This window comes from Abrus precatorius, unplaced genomic scaffold (genome assembly GCF_003935025.1).
Source record: "Abrus precatorius isolate BTA unplaced genomic scaffold, Abrus_2018 Scaffold3, whole genome shotgun sequence".
NCBI classification, from domain to species: Eukaryota; Viridiplantae; Streptophyta; class Magnoliopsida; order Fabales; family Fabaceae; genus Abrus; species Abrus precatorius.
The window spans coordinates 29,411,023-29,430,480 of NW_020874373.1; the positions used below are offsets into that span (position 1 = coordinate 29,411,023).

The window sequence follows — 19,458 nt, forward strand, 5'->3', positions numbered from 1 at the left end:
GTTCTTGTTCCCTGTGCTCTTGTTCTGCTTCAGAGGTGTCATCTTCTTTAGCCTTCCTTTCTATCACTACTGAAGTAGTGTCTTTGGTAGTACTGTCATCTTTCTGCTCCTTTTGCAGTTCATTTTCTGCAAAGACTACATCTCTACTAACAACAACCTTGCGGGCAATGGGATCCCATAAGTGATACCCCTTAGCATTGTCAGCATAACCAAAGAATATACACTTCCTGGATTTTGGATCCAGTTTTGTTCTTTCTTAGGAATTGTACATCACGTACACAGGACATTCAAACACATGTAATGAAGAATAATTAGGTGGCTTTCCATTCCATATCTTCATTGGTGTCTTCTATTAGGACCAGAGTACCAGTATAATAACACACAACTAAAATAAAGATTAAAAAAAAATTACACTACTCCTCACTCTAAAATTTACTCCTCAAAATAAGAGACTATTACTACCGAGTACAAGATCTCAGTGTAATACAAAAGGTGAGAGGGAGAGAAGATTTTTTTGGGATGATGTTAAGGGAGGACCACAAGCCTTTTTATAAGCAAAGGAGGGGTCCTAACCCCTTTACTCCCACCGATGTGGGACTTACAATTCTCCCACTTGAAGATTATGATTAAGTTAATCATATCTTCACACATTCCTAATATATTACAATTATATGTTGCTTATATTCCTAATATTTTCAAACCAATTGTTGTTGATGGTGATCGGTTTATTACATAACAGGCAGTTTTCACTGCTTCTGCCCAGAAAGATTTAGCCACTCCTGCTGTTCTTAGCATAGCTCTTGTTCTTTCTAGAAGAGTTTTGTTCATCCGCTCTGCTACACCATTCTGCTGAGGTGTATAAGGCACTGTGAATTGCCTTGAAATACCCTCTTGCTTGCAAAATGCCAGGAAATCACCATCTACATATTCTCCTCCATTGTCTGTCCTTAAGCACTTAATTCTTTTTCCAGTTTCAAGTTCTACTAGTGCTTTGAATTCCTTGAACACTGGAAACACATCTGACTTCTTCTTGATTGGGTACATCCATAATCTCCTTGAGTGATCATTAATGAATGATACAAAATATTTTTCTCCTCCATTAGATACTTCCGATGATCCCCATACATCAGAATAAATCAAGTCTAATATGTGTCTGCTTCTTGTAGTTACTTTGACAAACTTCAATCTATGCTGCTTACTTGTCACACAGTGCTCACAAAATGGTAAAGTTACCATTTTGAGCCCTGGTAAGAGATTACGTTCTGCTAGAATTTTCAGGCCTCGTTCTGACATATGACCAAGTCTACGGTGTCACATCATTGTTTCTTCTTCTTAACTAATTGCAACTGATGCATCTGCTTCTTGCAACGTATCTCCCAAAAGCATGTATAAATTGGTTGTGATCTTTTCTGCTTTCATCACCACCAAATTGCCTTTAACTACCTTCAAGATTCCATCTTCAATGTGGATCTTACAATTGAGGTCATCCAATTGCCCAATGGACAATAAATTCTTTTTCAAGCCCTTCACATGTCGTACCCCTTGAATTGTACGAACAGTACTATCATGCATTTTCAATTTAACAGTACCAATTCCAGCAATTTCTAGGGCATGATCATTTCCCATGAACACGGATCCTCCCGAGATAGTTTCATAATTGTAAAACCAATCTCGACATGGAGTCATGTGCCAGGTTGCACCTGAATCCAATATCCAACATTCATGAAGTTGTCTTTCATCTCTAGAATTTACTGCTTCACTATATAAGATTTCACCATCATTTGAGGTACTTGCAACACAACCTTGAGAGGTTGATGCTTCAATATTCTTCCCTCCTCCACTCTTCTTGTTCCAACAATCTTTCTTCACGTGCCCTCTCTTGCCACAGTTGTAGCATTTGAGGTTCTTCCTTCTCTGAGATTCTGATCTACCATGATTCTGCCTCTCACTGGAACCACGTTCCATTGATCTTCCTCTCATCATCGTCAATGATTTTGCCTGTTTAGAATTTTCCAGTCTATCTTCCTTATTCTTTCGCCTGGATTCTTCTTCAAGAACTGCTCCAACAACATCATCAAAGGATAGACGACCGATAATGTTGTTGTTTGTTATATTGATGATGAGTTGATCATATGAATCTGGTAAACTCTAGAGTAGAAGCTCCGCACGTTCATTTTCTACTATGTTGAAATCTGCGGCTATAAGCTGATCAAACAGCGTATTCAGATTGTTGATGTGGTCCGTTACTGATTTGGACTCACTCATTCGAAGAGTGTAGAGTTTTCTCTTCAAGAATATTCTAGTGTGAAGTGACTTGACCTCGTACAACTTGATCATTGTGTCCCAAATCTCCTTTGCAGTCTTCTTCTCTGCAACACTGGATAACACTAAATCTGCCAATGCCAAGTGCAAATTGGTAACAACATTGTTATCCATTTCTCTCCATTTTTCTTCTGAAATATCTGCGAGTCTGCCTTCAATTGTATCAAGACAATTGTCTTTCTTCAAAATTGCTCCTATCTTCAATTTCCACAAGGAGAAATTACTCCCATGAAATTTCTCTATCTCATTTTACTGCCATAATTTCTCTCTTAATTATACTGACTTATGTAACTTTCACTGTGAATAATACTACCTACTGGAACAATAATAATGGTAGACTATGAATAAGTACACACTATATATGCACTTTTACACTACCAAAAATTGTATACCCAGTAACAAGAATAATTCTTTTCTAATGTGGTAGATCAGACAATACTGCAACCATAGAGCATACTAAGAATTTCCTCTAGCACTATACCAATGTACACTACAGTAGAATAATATAAACAACCTAGAAGCTCTGATACCACTGTTAGGACCAGAGTACCAGTATAATAACACATAACTAAAATAAAGATAAAAAAAAATTATACTACTCCTCACTCTAAAATTTACTCCTCAAAATATGAGACTATTATTACCGAGTACAAGATCTCAGTGTAATACAAAAGGTGAGAGGGAGAGAAGATTTTTTTGGGATGATGTTAAGGGAGAACCACAAGCCTTTTTATAAGCAAAGGAGGGGTCCTAACTCCTTTACTCCCCCCGATGTGGGACTTACAATTCTCCCACTTGAAAATATGATTAACTTAATCATAATCTTCAAGTGGGAGAATTGTAAGTCCCACATCGATGGGAGTAAACGGGTTAGGACCATTCCTTTGCTTATAAAAAGGCTTGTGGTCCCCTCTTAATATCATCCCAAAAAAATTTTCTCTCCCTCTCACCTTTTGTATTACATTGAGATCTTGTACTCAGTAGTAATAGTCTCCTATTTTGAGAAAAAAATTTTAGAGTGAAGAGTAGTGTAATTTTTTTTGGGATGATGTTAAGGGAGGACCACAAGCCTTTTTATAAGCAAAGGAGGGGTCCTAACCCCTTTACTGCCACCGATGTGGGACTTACATATGTGACATGATGATTGATGAAGATTTATAGGAAACTAATATTTCTTCAATAATTAAAGTGACATTTTAAAAAATAGTATTCGGTTGCCAAAATTTAATTGTATGCTAGTGAACCTTGCCATCTAGACCTGACTCCAGAGTCCACTCATGTCATGAAATTGACTTTCAGTGTTGTGCAAAGATTACCACAAACCAGTTTTATGAAACTATACACTTCTTCCTCTGGTAACCATAAATTAGGATTGTTCTCATAAGTTAAGTTGCACCTGCACATGTCAAAGCTCATAAGAAAAAAATCAGCTAAGATGAAAATTCAAACATTATGGTGGCTTTCAGTGATAATACTTTATTGGTTGTGCCTCTGCAACAATGTCTCGGTGGTTTCTACCTATTGGCACGAGGATCAACGATATTTGCTGCTCAAACTGAAGAGTGAACTCAAATTTAAGTTGGAAAATTCTGCCAAGCTTGTGTCCTGGCATCAAGGCACTGGTTACTGCGAGTGGAATGGTGTAACCTGTGATAAGGAGGGACACGTTACTGGTCTTGACCTGAGTGGAGAATCAATCTATGGTGGATTTGACAATTCAAGCAGTATTTTAAGTTTGCAAAATCTTCAGAGTTTGAATTTGGCTGCTAATAACATCAATTCGACAATTCCATCTGGATTCAACAAGTTGAAGAACTTAACTTATCTGAATTTGTCATATGCTGGCTTTGTGGGACAGATTCCAATTGAGATTTCTCACTTGACAAGGTTGGTTACTCTTGATATCTCTTCTCTTTCATATTTATATGGGCAACCACTGAAACTTGAGAATCTAGATCTAGGAAAGCTTGTCCAGAACCTCACCAGGATTAGGCAACTCTATCTGGATGGTGTGAGTGTAACAGCTCAGGGACATGACTGGTGCAATGCTTTATTACCACTACATAGCCTGATGGAACTGAGCATGTCAAACTGCAAACTCTCCGGACCCCTTGATCCTTCCTTGATAAAACTTAAGAATCTTTCAGTCATTCGTCTTGATCAGAACAAATTGTCATCACCAGTGCCAGAAACCTTTGCTCAATTTCCTAATCTGACAACCCTTTATCTTAGTTCTTGTGGATTGACTGGAGTATTTCCGGAGAAGATCTTTAAGGTAGCAACATTGTCTGATATAGACATATCATTCAATTATGATCTTGATGGTTCTTTTCCCAAATTCCCATTGCATGGATCTCTTCGGTCATTGGTTGTAAGTTCCACATATTTCTCGGGAGCAATACCAGCTTCTATAAGTAATCTGAAGCAGTTATCCATCTTAGATCTTTCTAATTGCCTGTTTAATGGAACACTTCCCGGTTCAATGTCAAGACTCTCGGAGCTTACTTATGTGGACTTGTCATCTAACTACTTCACTGGTCCAATTCCATCCTTGAATATGTCCAAGAATCTCTTCCATTTAGCCCTCTCACACAATGATTTAACGGGTTCAATTGCATCTCTTGGATTGGAAGGCCTAAGAAAACTGGTCCAAATTGATTTACAGTACAATTTACTCAATGGAAGCATTCCTTCCTATCTTTTTACACTTCCATTGCTAAGAAGTATTCGGCTTTCAACCAACAATTTTGGAGGCCATCTGGATGAATATTCAAATATCTCTTCCTCCATGTTAGGGATCCTTGATTTAAGCAGCAACAATTTAGAAGGGACCATTCCTAAATCTATTTTTCATCTCAGGTCGCTTATTGTTCTCCAATTGTCTTCAAACAAGTTAAATGGCACTGTCAAGCTAGATGAGATTCAGAGTCTAGAGAATCTAACTACAATAGATCTTTCGTACAATAACCTGTCAATAGATACAAAAGTTACTGAGGCAAGCCTATATTTATATTCTTTCCCTACGATGAGCACTGTGAAGTTAGCTTCTTGCAACTTGATAAAATTTCCCGGTTTCTTGAAAAACCAATCGAAGCTAACCAATTTAGACCTCTCAAACAACCTTATTCCAGGATTTATACCGACATGGGTTTGGCAACTTGACTCTCTTGTTCAATTAAATCTCTCTCAAAATTGGCTTACCCATTTAGATGGACCTGTACAGAACACTAGCTCTACTTTGAAGGTGCTTGATCTTCACTTCAACCAACTCCAAGGGAAGCTTCCAGTTTTTCCAGGGCAAGTCGCTTATTTGGACTATTCAAGAAATAACTTCAGCTTCACTCTTCCATCAGATTCTGGTACTAATCTCTCTTCCATAATATTCCTGTCTCTTTCCAGAAACTATTTAACTGGGAGTATTCCTCAATCCCTGTGCAATCGTTCAAATATGCTAGTTCTGGACGTTTCCTATAATCACTTTGAAGGGAAAATTCCAGAGTGCTTAACACAGAGTGAGACGCTTATGGTATTAAATCTACAACATAACAATTTCAGTGGCAGCATTCCAGATACATTTCCTGTATCTTGCGGTTTAAGGACTCTGGATCTCAATAGTAATCTATTGAGAGGCACAATTCCCAACTCTCTTGCAAATTGCACATTATTAGAAGTGTTAGATCTTGGAAACAATCAGGTGGATGACAGATTTCCGTGCTTCTTACAGAAGTTACACACATTCCGTGTCATGGTTTTGAGGGGCAACAAATTTCACGGTACAATTGGATGTCTTCGTACTAATAGTACTTGGCATATGCTTCAAATTGTTGATTTGGCTTTGAACAATTTCAGTGGTTCACTTCCAGGAAAATGCTTCAGGACATGGGAGGCAATGGTGCTTCATGAGGGTGATGATGTAACAAATTTCAATCGCATTGGATCTCCGGTCCTTAAATTTGGCAGAGGCATATATTATCAGGATTCAGTGACACTTACCAGCAAAGGTATTCAGATGGAGTTTGTTAAAATCCTAATTATCTTCACATCTGTTGACTTCTCATCCAACAATTTTGAAGGGCCGATACCAGAAGAGCTTCTTAATTTTACCGGACTTTATGCTCTCAACTTGTCACACAATGCTTTGAAAGGCCCAATCTCATCATCTATAGGGAATTTAAAACAGCTTGAGTCATTGGACCTGTCAAGCAACCATTTTGATGGAAAAATTCCCACACAGCTTGCAAGTTTAGGCTTCCTTGCCTACCTGAACCTTTCATTTAATCGTCTGGAGGGAGAAATCCCTTTAGGTACTCAACTTCAGACATTTGAAGCTGCTTCCTTTGCTGGTAATGTAGAATTATGTGGAGCTCCTTTGACTAAAAATTGTAGTCATGCAGTGCACAGCCTGTCAATGTCACCATACACCTGGCGGCATGCAATTGATTGGAAAATGTTGAGCGCTGAATTGGGATTTATTTTGGGTCTTGGGGTTTTTATTGGTCCCCTTCTGTTTTGGAAAAGATGGAGGCAATGGTACTGGAAGCGTGTGGACTTGATTCTGTGCCGTGTCTTCCCCCAGCTGAGTCTTGAATACGAAAGGCATGGAAGGCGAAGGTATAAAGTTTTAAGGTGGAGACCTTAGTCACTGGCGAGTGTACTAATAACAAATCAGTGCCACAACATCAATGGCAGCCATGCCTTCTTCAACCTGCATTCCACAGTTGCATTGCTTTTTGGGTTGATCTTTATTTTTTAGAATAAATTACACGAATTTGTCTTTTATTTTACACTTTTACATAAAACTTGTACTAGTTTTAAAATATTCACAAAACTATTTGTATGTGTTACAGGTGTTTTTGACAAAAGTAGTTGATTATCAAGCCTGAAATTTTAAAATCAAATTGAAAGCGCTTGAAAGTGTTGACTAAAACTTATTAAACTAGTTTGATAAATACATAATTAATTATTGAATCATTCACAACTTGAAATTTGGTAATTATTATATTTTTAAATACTTCAATTTTTATATTTCTATTTAAATTTATTTATCATTAAAAAATAAAGATAATAAATTTTATAATTTTACATATTTATAAATATATTTCTATTAAATGAAATAAGATAATGCGAATGCATTTATATTATAAAGAACTGAATATATTAGCAATAAATGTAATGAATATAGCCACATTTATTTATTATTTGTTATTTGTGACACCTTTCTTTCCTTTTCAACAAAAAAAAATATTAAAATTAATTAAATAAATTTTTATTTGTTTAAAAATAAGAATATTTATTTTACTTTTTGTATAAATAAAATTTTAAATAACATTTTAAGGAATAAAAGAGAATATTTTTTTTCTTTATACTCTTTGTATAAATAAAGAGAAAATATTAAAGGTTTAGAGTAAAATGGTGGAGGAGAATTATGAAAAATGTAAGTGACAAAAGTAAAAGTGCTTTTAACTGTGAGCTGAAAATTTGAGACACTGCTTAAATAATGTTTTAAAGATGCTAGTTATTATTAATTTAAACTACTTTTACTTTATCAAATAAGATTATTAAGAGAGAGATGACTTTATTGCCCATAATTGTCTCTTGGAAGAATATAGGCAGTCTAGAAAAAAAAAGAGATTATTTTGGTTAAACAAGCAATTTAGCTAACAAAATAGGGTTTAGGTTGGTTAAAAAACTTCATCAAACACACTTAAAGCTTAAACTAAAATCCTTTATTTTGTGTAAAACTAATTAGCTTAATCAAAATAATCTTTAATGATAATAATAATAATAATAATAATAAATACCAAAGAAAACTTTGATTGTTTAATTTGTAATTTTATTCTTTATGAATTAAGAATAAAACTTGATTATTTGAAATTTGTTTAAAATTCATTTGCTAAAATGATACATGTTTAAATGAAATTGACAATTAAACTTACATTAGTTTGCGAGTATTATGAATTAACTTTTAGAAGTACATTCTCACAAATAAACGCATCTAATTAATAATGCGTGCAATTCATAAGTAAAATTATGTATATAGGTTAGGTTATTATTTAAAAAGTATAATTTTGATGTACCGTGATTATTAAAAAAAATGATATTATTAATTAATAAAAATACATATTAAATATGACTTTTAAATCAAGTATTATAAAAATATTAGTTTTTACTAATATGATAATTTATTATTAAATTAATAATTAAATGACTGTAAATTTTTTTTTTACACTATTAGCTTAGCTAATTAAATTTAAATTTTTAAAAAAATAATTGAACTACAATGATAATGTAAACGCCTTTTGCATTACCATTAAATATAAGATGTCATGTCATTAAAAATGATTAATTTTTATAATATTCCCTTTAAAATCATGTTTATAGATTTCTTTAATTAATTGATAGTGTAAAATTCTTTAAAAGTCAATGACTGACTAGGATAAAGATATATCCTTAATTCTAAAGCATATCGTCATCTTTTTTCTTCACTCATATAATTAGTTAGTGATTGATCCTATCCGATCAAGTCATATATTAGGCCAGACATTAATAATCGGCAACCTCAACTCACCAAATTATATATATTTGGTGTCTTGCCTTAAGTGACAAACTCAACCCACCAAGTTATAGGGTCAGGCCTTAATTGGCATGCTCAAGATAGGTAAATTTTATAAGAATCAACTCATCTTAAGATAAATAAATTTCAAATTATAGCATTAAAATTGAAAACCTTACCAAATTAGTCCTCTGTTATGCGTCAAAGTTTGCTATATTCTTCTCACAATTAGAAATTATAATACAACATATCTGATAAATGGAAATGAACTAGTGCCTTTAGACTCAACAAAACACTTCTATCATAATCCAATCTAAGATAGCAAATTAGAGATTATTAATGCATTGCTAGAAAGAAACTAACTGAACCATCTTTAGCTATTATTAGAAATACATAATAAACTGCTCCTAGCACTCAATCTTCCCTCAGCATAACTACCAAATTATAAAAACATCTCAAACATCAGGGAAAAAAAAAATATAGAACGGTGTTTGCAAAATCAAGCTTGCAATAATAGGCAAAAGTAAATGCTCTACCTTAGAATTTCTTCAACCTAAAGTAACAAGCATTGCGGCATGCTCGAAACCAAAACTGGTATAGATGTCAATCATCGTTATTGCCTGCAACTGCACATCTTTAATATGATTATGTTATTAAATTAGTAAAAGATATTTTAGTGTGAAAACCTCATTTTCTGCCTCTTGCTAAAGATATTTAAGAGTCCTCACTCAAGAATGTTGTTTCTGTAATTATTTGGTGGGGAAGATTCCCACAGGTACTCAACTTCAGTCATCTGATGCAAGGTTCTTTGAAGGCAATGATGGATTATATGGATCACCATTAGCTGAAAATCCGGTGGTGGAGTGCATGGTGTGTCATTGTCACCACATGCAAAGGTGCATGCAGTTGCTTGGAATATTGTGAGTGCTGAATTGGGACTAGTTTTTGGTCTTGGTCTTGTTATTGGTCCTCTTTTGTTTTGTAAGCGATGGAGGCAATGGTATTGGAAGCATGTGGACTTCATTTTGTGTTGTGTTTTCCCTCAGTTGGATCTTGAATATGAAAGCCGTGGAGGACATAGCTATCAAGTTTTAAGGTGGAGGTATTAGTCATTAGGGTGGAAAAATGCTAATAGTAAATCAGCCAGGTGAGAGCACTCGTGAAGGTGTACTCTTCAACCTGCATTGCTCTTTGGGTTGATTTTATATTTTATATTAGTTCAGCAAATAAAATAGTGTGTGTTCTGGTGTGGAAGTACAGATGTAAATAGGGATGATTGTGTTTTCAATTTCATTTCATAGTTCATACACATCTAAATAGGAATGAAATGGTGCTGAGAAAACATAGCCTTTTCAAATCTTCTTATTTGAGGAAATATTATTTGGAGCAACAAGATACATCTTATGGGTTTTGCCAATCAGTGATTTTAAGACAGTGATTAAGGAATTAAAAATGGTAAGTTTTTCTTGAAAATTGCGTTGGAATGTTGAAAATTACAAGAGAAAGTATATTTACTACGTTTTTTAACAATTTTTGTCTTAACCAGTGCCTTATTTGTCATCTTTTATTTAACCGAGTATTTACAAAGACGTAAAAGAAGAATCAAACGAAGAATATAAGAGAAAAAAATGTGTATGAGGCAAGAGTGACTTACTTCATTGAATTATAACAATACATTATGAAGTTAAAATCATAGATAATAACCTCAGATTGGACACATCTATTTGGATTAGGATTGTTAACAAACTAGAAAGAGTCATTTTCACTCTACGTTTTTATTTATTACAGAACAAGTGCCTCAACAAGTTGTATATAAATGAGGGATTGAGTGGTGTCTTAAATTGCAATTGCAATTATGTGACGTTCCTTGATATTACGAAAGATTCCAGGCAAATGCAGCAACCATATTTAATTGTAGTCATGGTCAGGTTATTAAAATATTCATTTTCTATAATTAATTTTGGAGATAATCAATGCGAGCAATTTTGGAGATAAGCACCGCCCTCATCAGAGCTATCTGCATTTAAAAATTGACAGGAATTAGAAGGAGTAAATATGTACAGCTTATTAAAATTCACAAGCATAGTCAATAAAAATAAAATAAAATGCTAAAAGCCTTCAATATGCAAGCAGGGGTGAAGAACAACTATCATTCGCCATGAAGTCCAACCATTACCGTGACAAACTAACTAAATCAGAAATTGATAAGGCTCATTACAATGAAAAGAGAACAAAAAAGTACAATGCAAACTTCCTCGCCAGGGCCACGTAGGCGGTGATCGGCGCTCATTGAATTCGCGAGCAGGGAGTACATCGCCGCCACGTCGGAGGCTGAAACCGCCATCGGCGAGGATGGTCGGTGTAAGGGAGGGTTGAGAGCATTGGGCAGAGAAGGAAAAGAGAGCGTAGACTTCAGATTCAGACCCAGCAAGCATCGCTGCGCCACTCCCCTCCAACTCAGATTGCTTACTCTTTCTTTCTTCTTCTTTTCTGTTTTCTCCACAACAGTGATGGCCTCGAGATGGACTGTGGAGGTGTCAGGTTTGAGCTTCTTTTATTTGCGGGTCATCTTGTTCCTTTCTCTCGATGCCTCATTCTTTTAGTTTTTGTTAAGTGTTATTATTAACTTGTGACAAAGGTGATGAATTAAATAATGACAATGTGTATATTAAGTAATTTTATGCGTGTGCATACATTAGGAAGGATTTGTTCACTAAGCAATCGATATCCCCGTGTAAAATAAAATAAAAATTGTATTTGAGATTACAATCAAAGTTGTTAAAAGAGAAAAAGAAAAGAAAAGAGAAAATAATAAAAATAATAAAAGTATATGTTTGCTTTTAATTATGAGTTTTAATATATATTTTAATAATTAAAAAAATTAGTCAATAACTGATATTTTAAATAAATAAACTTTTTTTCTTTTTCATTACTAATTTAACCATATTTTATTAGGAGTTAATTTTGAAATAATGAATAAAATTATAAAAAAAATTAATTAGAATAAAATTAAAATTAAAAATTTTTATTTAAAAGTAAAATTTAAAGATATGTTTAAGATGAATTTAAAAATATTAATAGTATAAATTATTTATTATTAATAATTACATAATTTATTCTTTCTTAAATTTATAAAATTTTAAAATAGTCATATAATATATCTAGATTTTTAATTTTAATTTATTAGTACTCGTGCAACATGCAAAATCATTAGTTTAACAAAAAAATATATCATTTGCATGTTTATTAAATTATTTTTTAAAAGAATTATTATAAGAAACCGTGGAAACAAATGTATATCAATTGGTTTTAGCAAGAAATATATGAAAAACATTGTTATTGCAATTTGATATGCAATAGTCGTCTAGGGAGTGTAGAGCCTAATGCAATGAATATAGCCACATTAATTTATTTGTTATTTGTGACACGTTTCTTTCCTTTTCAACAAAAATATATTTAAATTAATTAAATATTTGTTATTTATTTAAAAAATAAGAATATTTATTTTAATTTTTGTATAAACAAAATTTATAACATTTTAAGAGAAAAATCTAACTGTTTTTCTTTATAGTTTAAAATTGTTATAAATAAAGACAAAATATTAAAGGTTTAGAGTAAAAAGGTGGGGGAGAATTATGAAAAATGTCAGGTACAAAAGTAAAAGTACATTTAACTCAGAGCTGAAAATTTGAGACACTGCTTGAAAAATGTTTTAAATATGATATTTATTATTGATTTCAACTAATTTTACTTTATCGAATAAGATTATTAAGAGAAAGAGAGGACTAATTGCCCATAATTGTCTCTTGGAAGAATATAGACAGTGTAGAAAGAAAAAAAAAAGATTTAGGTTAAACAAGCAATTTAGCTAAAAAAATAGGGTTTCGGTTGGTTAACACTTTAAGGTTAAACTAAAATCCTTGATTTTGTATAAAACTAATTAGCTTAAAGAAAAACATTTTCTGTTGATCTTTTGTATTGGGATAAAACAATTACTATGTATTTTATGCAAAATCAAAATGAAACTAAAGAGACGTAGGGAAGAGTTTGTGAAATAGTTTAATAACGATTAATGAAGATACCAACAGAAGCAGAGTGAAAAATGAAGTGCCATCAACATAAGAGGAACGCAAAGCATTGCATGATTAATCAATAGCAGGAAAAGACGGCAATTGCTGATCCATTCACATTGGTTAAAATTGTAGGTCCAACCTGCACAACTTCAAGAGATGTAAACGTCAAAGCCGAAACTATGGTGAAGAGCATAGATGGAAAATTCAATTGATAACAAATGAAAGCAACGACAGAAAATAGTACACACCATAAGGTTCTCTTCGTGTTCCTTTCCAACTCTATTTGTGATGAATGCTAACTCGATTGGGATTAGGTTTCTTCTTTCTCCATAAACTGTTTTGGACAAATCAGCGAGTTTGAAGGTTAACTGAAAACGTCAAAATAAAATGTTTTGAAAAATGTAAAAAGTTGTTTGGGATTAGAGCAAGATTTTTTGACAATTTTATATCAAATTAAATTTATTTATAATTTAAGTTTAAATTAATGTGATGAATTATAATTTTATATTAAATTAAAAACTTTATTAATTTTTTTAAAAATAATTTTTAATATAAAATATTATTTTAAACTAAATTATTTTTTTATAAAATCTAAGTCTATCTAAACTCAATTTTACAAAAAATTAACCCAAACATATACTTTAATTGGAGTGCACCAAGAGGGGATAAACGATTTCAATCAATTATTAAAATATGCAGTTAAAAAGATACTAAATTTTTATACTCATATTTTTTTAATATTTATTTTACATTTTTCTATCACATCATTTGTTATAAGATATTTATTTATTTATTCTTCCATTAAACATTTATCGTTTTAGGCATATCACAAGTAATCTTCATCCACTCATTAAAACAGAAGGGAATGTACAATACTTTTGTGCATTAATCTGTTAATGGAATAATATTAAAAGCTTTTTATAATATTATAGAGAGACAGAAACTTTTAATCGAAAAAATATAATTTAAGTTAGATATAATCCAAAAGTATTTTCATAAATTAATGAAATTTATTAAAATGCTAATTTTGATGGACAAGAGAGGGATTTCAACTTTCAGGACAAACTCGAACCACATCCATGGCTCTTGGATTCAAATTCAGAGATTGAGGGCTCAGATGATTGTCCAATTAATAAAACGGATGAAATATGTAGCTAAAAATATTTTATCACAAAAAATAAACTAATAAAAGAAATTTTTACTTTTACATATTTATTGACTTTTGAATGGAAAAAAAATGACAATTGTAATTTTTTTTATCTAATTCAACAATTTTCAATAATTTCATCGGAATTTTATTAAAATCATAAATATTTTTTTTAACCATGGAATGCTAAAATTGTTTCATGTTACCTATTTATCTAACATTGCCAATAGGCGAGTCACATTTTAGAAGGTAAGCTACGAAAAAAGCGTTGAGATTAACTGACATGGAAAATGAACGCAATAATGACAACATTGTTTTTCTTTATTTTCTGGCGAGGATGGTTAATTACGAAGAAAAAGAGGAAACAAAATAAAACTAGCACCTTAGGACACGGTTTAATTTGACTTCACCTTTGACTCTGACTCTGTGACCATCTTACACTCTCTCTGCGGCTAAGCCAACTTCTATGCCACTCATCTTTTCCTCAGCATATTTTGCTACACTTTTGGTAACATTTCCAAGCCAAATTCATGTGACTTTTGGCAACATAGTCACTGGAAAACAAAGGGTCTGTAACCCATCATTAGTTTGTTTACTTCTGCCTTTGTTTTGGTTCATTTGGGTGGTGTCTCTCTCAATAGATTCCAATGAGAATTCCACATGTTCAATGGCTTTCCATCATATTCTGCTACTGCTTTTGGAGATACCAGAGTGTTGACTTCTTTGTGGTCTCTGCCCAAATAGTTGAGGACCAACAACAATCACTGCTCAAACTGAAGAGCGAGCTCAAATTCAAGCATGAAAATTCCAGCAAACTTGTATCCTGGAATCTAAGCATTGGTTGCAGTCAGTGGATAGGTGTGAAGTGCAACAAGGAGGGGCAAGTTATTGGCCTTGACCTGAGTGGAGAATCAATCTATGGTGGATTTGACAATTCAAGTAGTATTTTCAGTCTGCAAAATCTTCAGAGTTTGAATTTGGCTACTAATAACTTCAGTTCCGTCATTCCATCTGGACTCAACAAGTTGAAGAACTTAACTTATCTGAATTTGTCATATGCTGGCTTTAGGGGACAGATTCCAATTGAGATTTCTCACTTGACAAGGTTGGTTACTCTTGATATCTCTTCTCTTTCATATTTATATGGGCAACCACTGAAACTTGAGGATCTAGATCTAGGAAAGCTTGTCCAAAACCTCACCTGGATTAGGAAACTGTATATGGATGGTGTAAGTGTAACAGCTCAGGGACAGGAATGGTGCAAAGCACTGCTGCCACTGCTTAGCCTTGAAGAACTGAGCATGTCAAACTGCAATCTCTCTGGACCCCTTGATCATTCCTTGATAACACTTAAGAATCTTTCAGTCATTCGTCTTGATCAGAACAATTTATCATCACAAGTGCCAGAAACGTTTGCTCAATTTCCTAATCTGACAACCCTTTATCTTAGTTCTTGTGGATTGACTGGAGTATTTCCGGAGAAGATCTTTGAGGTAGCAACATTGTCTGATATAGACATATCATTCAATTATGATCTTGATGGTTCTTTTCCCAAATTCCCATTGCATGGATCTCTTCGGTCATTGGTTGTAAGATCCACATATTTCTCAGGAGCAATACCAGCTTCTATAAGTAATCTGAAGCAGTTATCCATCTTAGATCTTTCTAATTGCCTGTTTAATGGAACACTTCCCGGTTCAATGTCAAGACTCTCGGAGCTTACTTATGTGGACTTGTCATCTAACTACTTCACTGGTCCAATTCCATCCTTGAATATGTCCAAGAATCTCTTCCATTTAGCCCTCTCACACAATGATTTAACGGGTTCAATTGCATCTCTTGGATTGGAAGGCCTAAGAAAACTGGTCCAAATTGATTTACAGTACAATTTACTCAATGGAAGCATTCCTTCCTATCTTTTTACACTTCCATTGCTAAGAAGTATTCGGCTTTCAACCAACAATTTTGGAGGCCATCTGGATGAATATTCAAATATCTCTTCCTCCATGTTAGGGATCCTTGATTTAAGCAGCAACAATTTAGAAGGGACCATTCCTAAATCTATTTTTCATCTCAGGTCGCTTATTGTTCTCCAATTGTCTTCAAACAAGTTAAATGGCACTGTCAAGCTAGATGAGATTCAGAGTCTAGAGAATCTAACTACAATAGATCTTTCGTACAATAACCTGTCAATAGATACAAAAGTTACTGAGGCAAGCCTATATTTATATTCTTTCCCTACGATGAGCACTGTGAAGTTAGCTTCTTGCAACTTGATAAAATTTCCCGGTTTCTTGAAAAACCAATCGAAGCTAACCAATTTAGACCTCTCAAACAACCTTATTCCAGGATTTATACCGACATGGGTTTGGCAACTTGACTCTCTTGTTCAATTAAATCTCTCTCAAAATTTTCTTACCTATTTGGATGGATCTGTACAGAACACTAGCTCTACTTTGAAGGTGCTTGATCTTCACTTCAACCAACTCCAAGGGAAGCTCCCAGTTTTTCCAGGGCAAGTCGCTTATTTGGACTATTCAGGAAATAACTTCAGCTTCAGTATTCCATCAGATTTTGGTACTAATCTCTCTTCCATAATATTCCTGTCTCTTTCCAGAAACTATTTAACTGGGAGTATACCTAAATCCTTGTGCAATCGTTCAAATATGCTAGTTCTGGACGTTTCCTATAATCACTTTGAAGGGAAAATTCCAGAGTGCTTAACACAGAGTGAGACGCTTATGGTATTAAATCTACAACATAACAATTTCAGTGGCAGCATTCCAGATACATTTCCTGTATCTTGCGGTTTAAGGACTCTGGATCTCAATAGTAATCTATTGAGAGGCACAATTCCCAACTCTCTTGCAAATTGCACATTATTAGAAGTGTTAGATCTTGGAAACAATCAGGTGGATGACAGATTTCCGTGCTTCTTACAGAAGTTACACACATTCCGTGTCATGGTTTTGAGGGGCAACAAATTTCACGGTACAATTGGATGTCTTCGTACTAATAGTACTTGGCATATGCTTCAAATTGTTGATTTGGCTTTGAACAATTTCAGTGGTTCACTTCCAGGAAAATGCTTCAGGACATGGGAGGCAATGATGCTTCATGAGGGTGATGATGTAACAAATTTCAATCGCATTGGATCTCCGGTCCTTAAATTTGGCAGAGGCATATATTATCAGGATTCAGTGACACTTACCAGTAAAGGTATTCAGATGGAGTTTGTTAAAATCCTAATTATCTTCACATCTGTTGACTTCTCATCCAACAATTTTGAAGGGCCGATACCAGAAGAGCTTCTTAATTTTACAGGACTTTATGCTCTCAACTTGTCACACAATGATTTGACCGGCCCAATCCCATCATCCATAGGGAATTTAAAGCAGCTTGAGTCATTGGACCTGTCAAGCAATCATTTTGATGGAAAAATTCCCACACAGCTTGCAAGTTTAAGCTTCCTTGCATACCTGAACCTTTCCTTTAATCGTCTGGTGGGAAAAATCCCTTTAGGTACTCAACTTCAGACATTTGAAGCAGCTTCCTTTGCTGGTAATGTAGAATTATGTGGAGCTCCTTTGACTAAAAAGTGTTCTGAATCGAGCAATTCGAAAGATGTACATACAGATTTAGGAGTTAAATTTGACTGGTCTTTTATATCAATTGGAGTGGGTTTTGGGGTTGGAGCAGGATTTGTTGTTGCTCCATTATTGTTTTGGGAGAGAGCGAAAAATTGGAGCAACCATAAGATTGATAAAATTCTCCTAGTCATTCTTCCAATGGTTGGTTTGTCGTATACACTCATTGATGATGATGAAGCAGATGAGGATACTAAAGAAAACAGCCCAGATATGGAAGAGGAGAGTGATTATGACAATGAAGAAGACAATTTGGGCTATCAAAGGTTTCAAGGGAGGTATTGTGTTTTATGTTCCAAGCTTAATATGAGAAAGAAGAAGGCCATTCATGACCCAAGGTGTACCTGTTACACCAAACCAACAATTTCAGCATCAACTTATCCAGAGTCATATTCTTCTCAGTCACATATAGGATGAAAACATACTCATCTATTTCTGTTTTGTTTCCCCTTCATTCTTTGTTGATATTACATATATGATATATGTATATTTTTATATGCACCTACACACACAAAATCAACCCAAGGGTGGAAAAATACAATGAGAGAAAGCAATCATGTCCCTCTGATTTTTGAGTTGGTTTTGTATGTATTCTGTTATCAGGAAACTAGTTGAATAATGGAATGCCAATGCCCAATGCTCTCATTCAGGATTTTCATCAAACATTGGAGATTCAATGTTCCCCGCGCATTAGTGGGAGTTCCATGTGCATGTCAATAATTGCATGCTCTTGTACCAGCATTTTCCTTTGGTGGGAAAAAATAGGTATCAAATTGAAGAACACAAAAATACATGTATCAAAGTATAGTTGGAGCCAAAAGCATAGTTACATTTCGAGATTGTAGAGGCTTTAGAGGGATCAAGTGTGTGGTGAGGCGAGTTAAACATATGGATGGTGGTAAGCCAAAAATTTAACTAAAACTAGAACACGAAATCAGAATCTCACCATCTTCCCTTCAATACATGATATGTTGGAGATATTCATATCAAATATTTCACACCGCTTGATAATCGATTCAGGGTGTAAAAAGCTTTTCTCAGGGTATAAATTTACCCTTGACCAAAGTTTTCTCTTTAATTACAAGCACTTCTTTGTTTCTACTGTTTAAAAAAATTGTATAATTGCATAATTGACTCTTACCATGAAAGTCGTTTTACATTTTCATATTTTACACTATTTTGATATCTTTGATTTGAGATGAATAGACTATTTGAAAAAACTATTAAAAACCTTACTGTTAGGAAAAATAAACTTACAATGCTACCATAGAATAAAATATAAAAGTTTGATAAAAATCTGATAGAAAAAGAATAAGATAACTTTTAATTTATTTTACACTTAATACATACTAAAATAGAAAATTAAATATATTATATTATCATAATCTCCCATCATTTTTAATAAACCAAATCCTTATCGTGGTATAAGATCTATGTAATTAAAACAACACATTTAAGGTGGCTTATGTATTATTAATTTTAATATTTAGGTGCTTTTAAATTAAGACTTTAATTAAATGCCTATTCAATAAACTTTTATTAAATGAAAATTTGTGACACAAATTTGATAAAAAATTTATTAAAATAAAATTTAGTTTTTTATAAAAATTGTGAATTATTTCTGTGCACTCTTTCAAATGTATACTTACAAAGGTAATAAATTTAACACGACTTTCGAATTATTTCTTGGGTCAAGTATGTGTTATTTTTTGAATG

General features: G+C 33.5%; 2 protein-coding genes across 2 annotated transcripts; both read left to right on the top strand.

Annotated features, from left to right (window-relative positions):
• Positions 1 to 3,757: 3,757 nt before the first annotated feature.
• LOC113862441 (receptor-like protein 6) lies at positions 3,758 to 9,984 on the top strand. Its single transcript, XM_027495527.1, has 3 exons — positions 3,758 to 6,933; positions 9,586 to 9,730; positions 9,772 to 9,984. The coding sequence occupies exons 1-3, from the start codon at positions 3,758 to 3,760 to the stop codon at positions 9,982 to 9,984; spliced, it is 3,534 nt and encodes a 1,177-aa protein (XP_027351328.1).
• Positions 9,985 to 14,561: 4,577 nt separating this feature from the next.
• Positions 14,562 to 18,242, top strand: LOC113863622 (receptor-like protein 32). The gene is made up of 3 exons (XM_027497266.1): positions 14,562 to 17,086; positions 17,177 to 17,314; positions 17,420 to 18,242. Exons 1-3 carry the CDS (start codon positions 14,743 to 14,745, stop codon positions 18,157 to 18,159), a joined length of 3,222 nt encoding a protein of 1,073 aa, XP_027353067.1. The 5' UTR covers positions 14,562 to 14,742; the 3' UTR covers positions 18,160 to 18,242.
• The last annotated feature ends 1,216 nt before the right edge of the window (positions 18,243 to 19,458 follow it).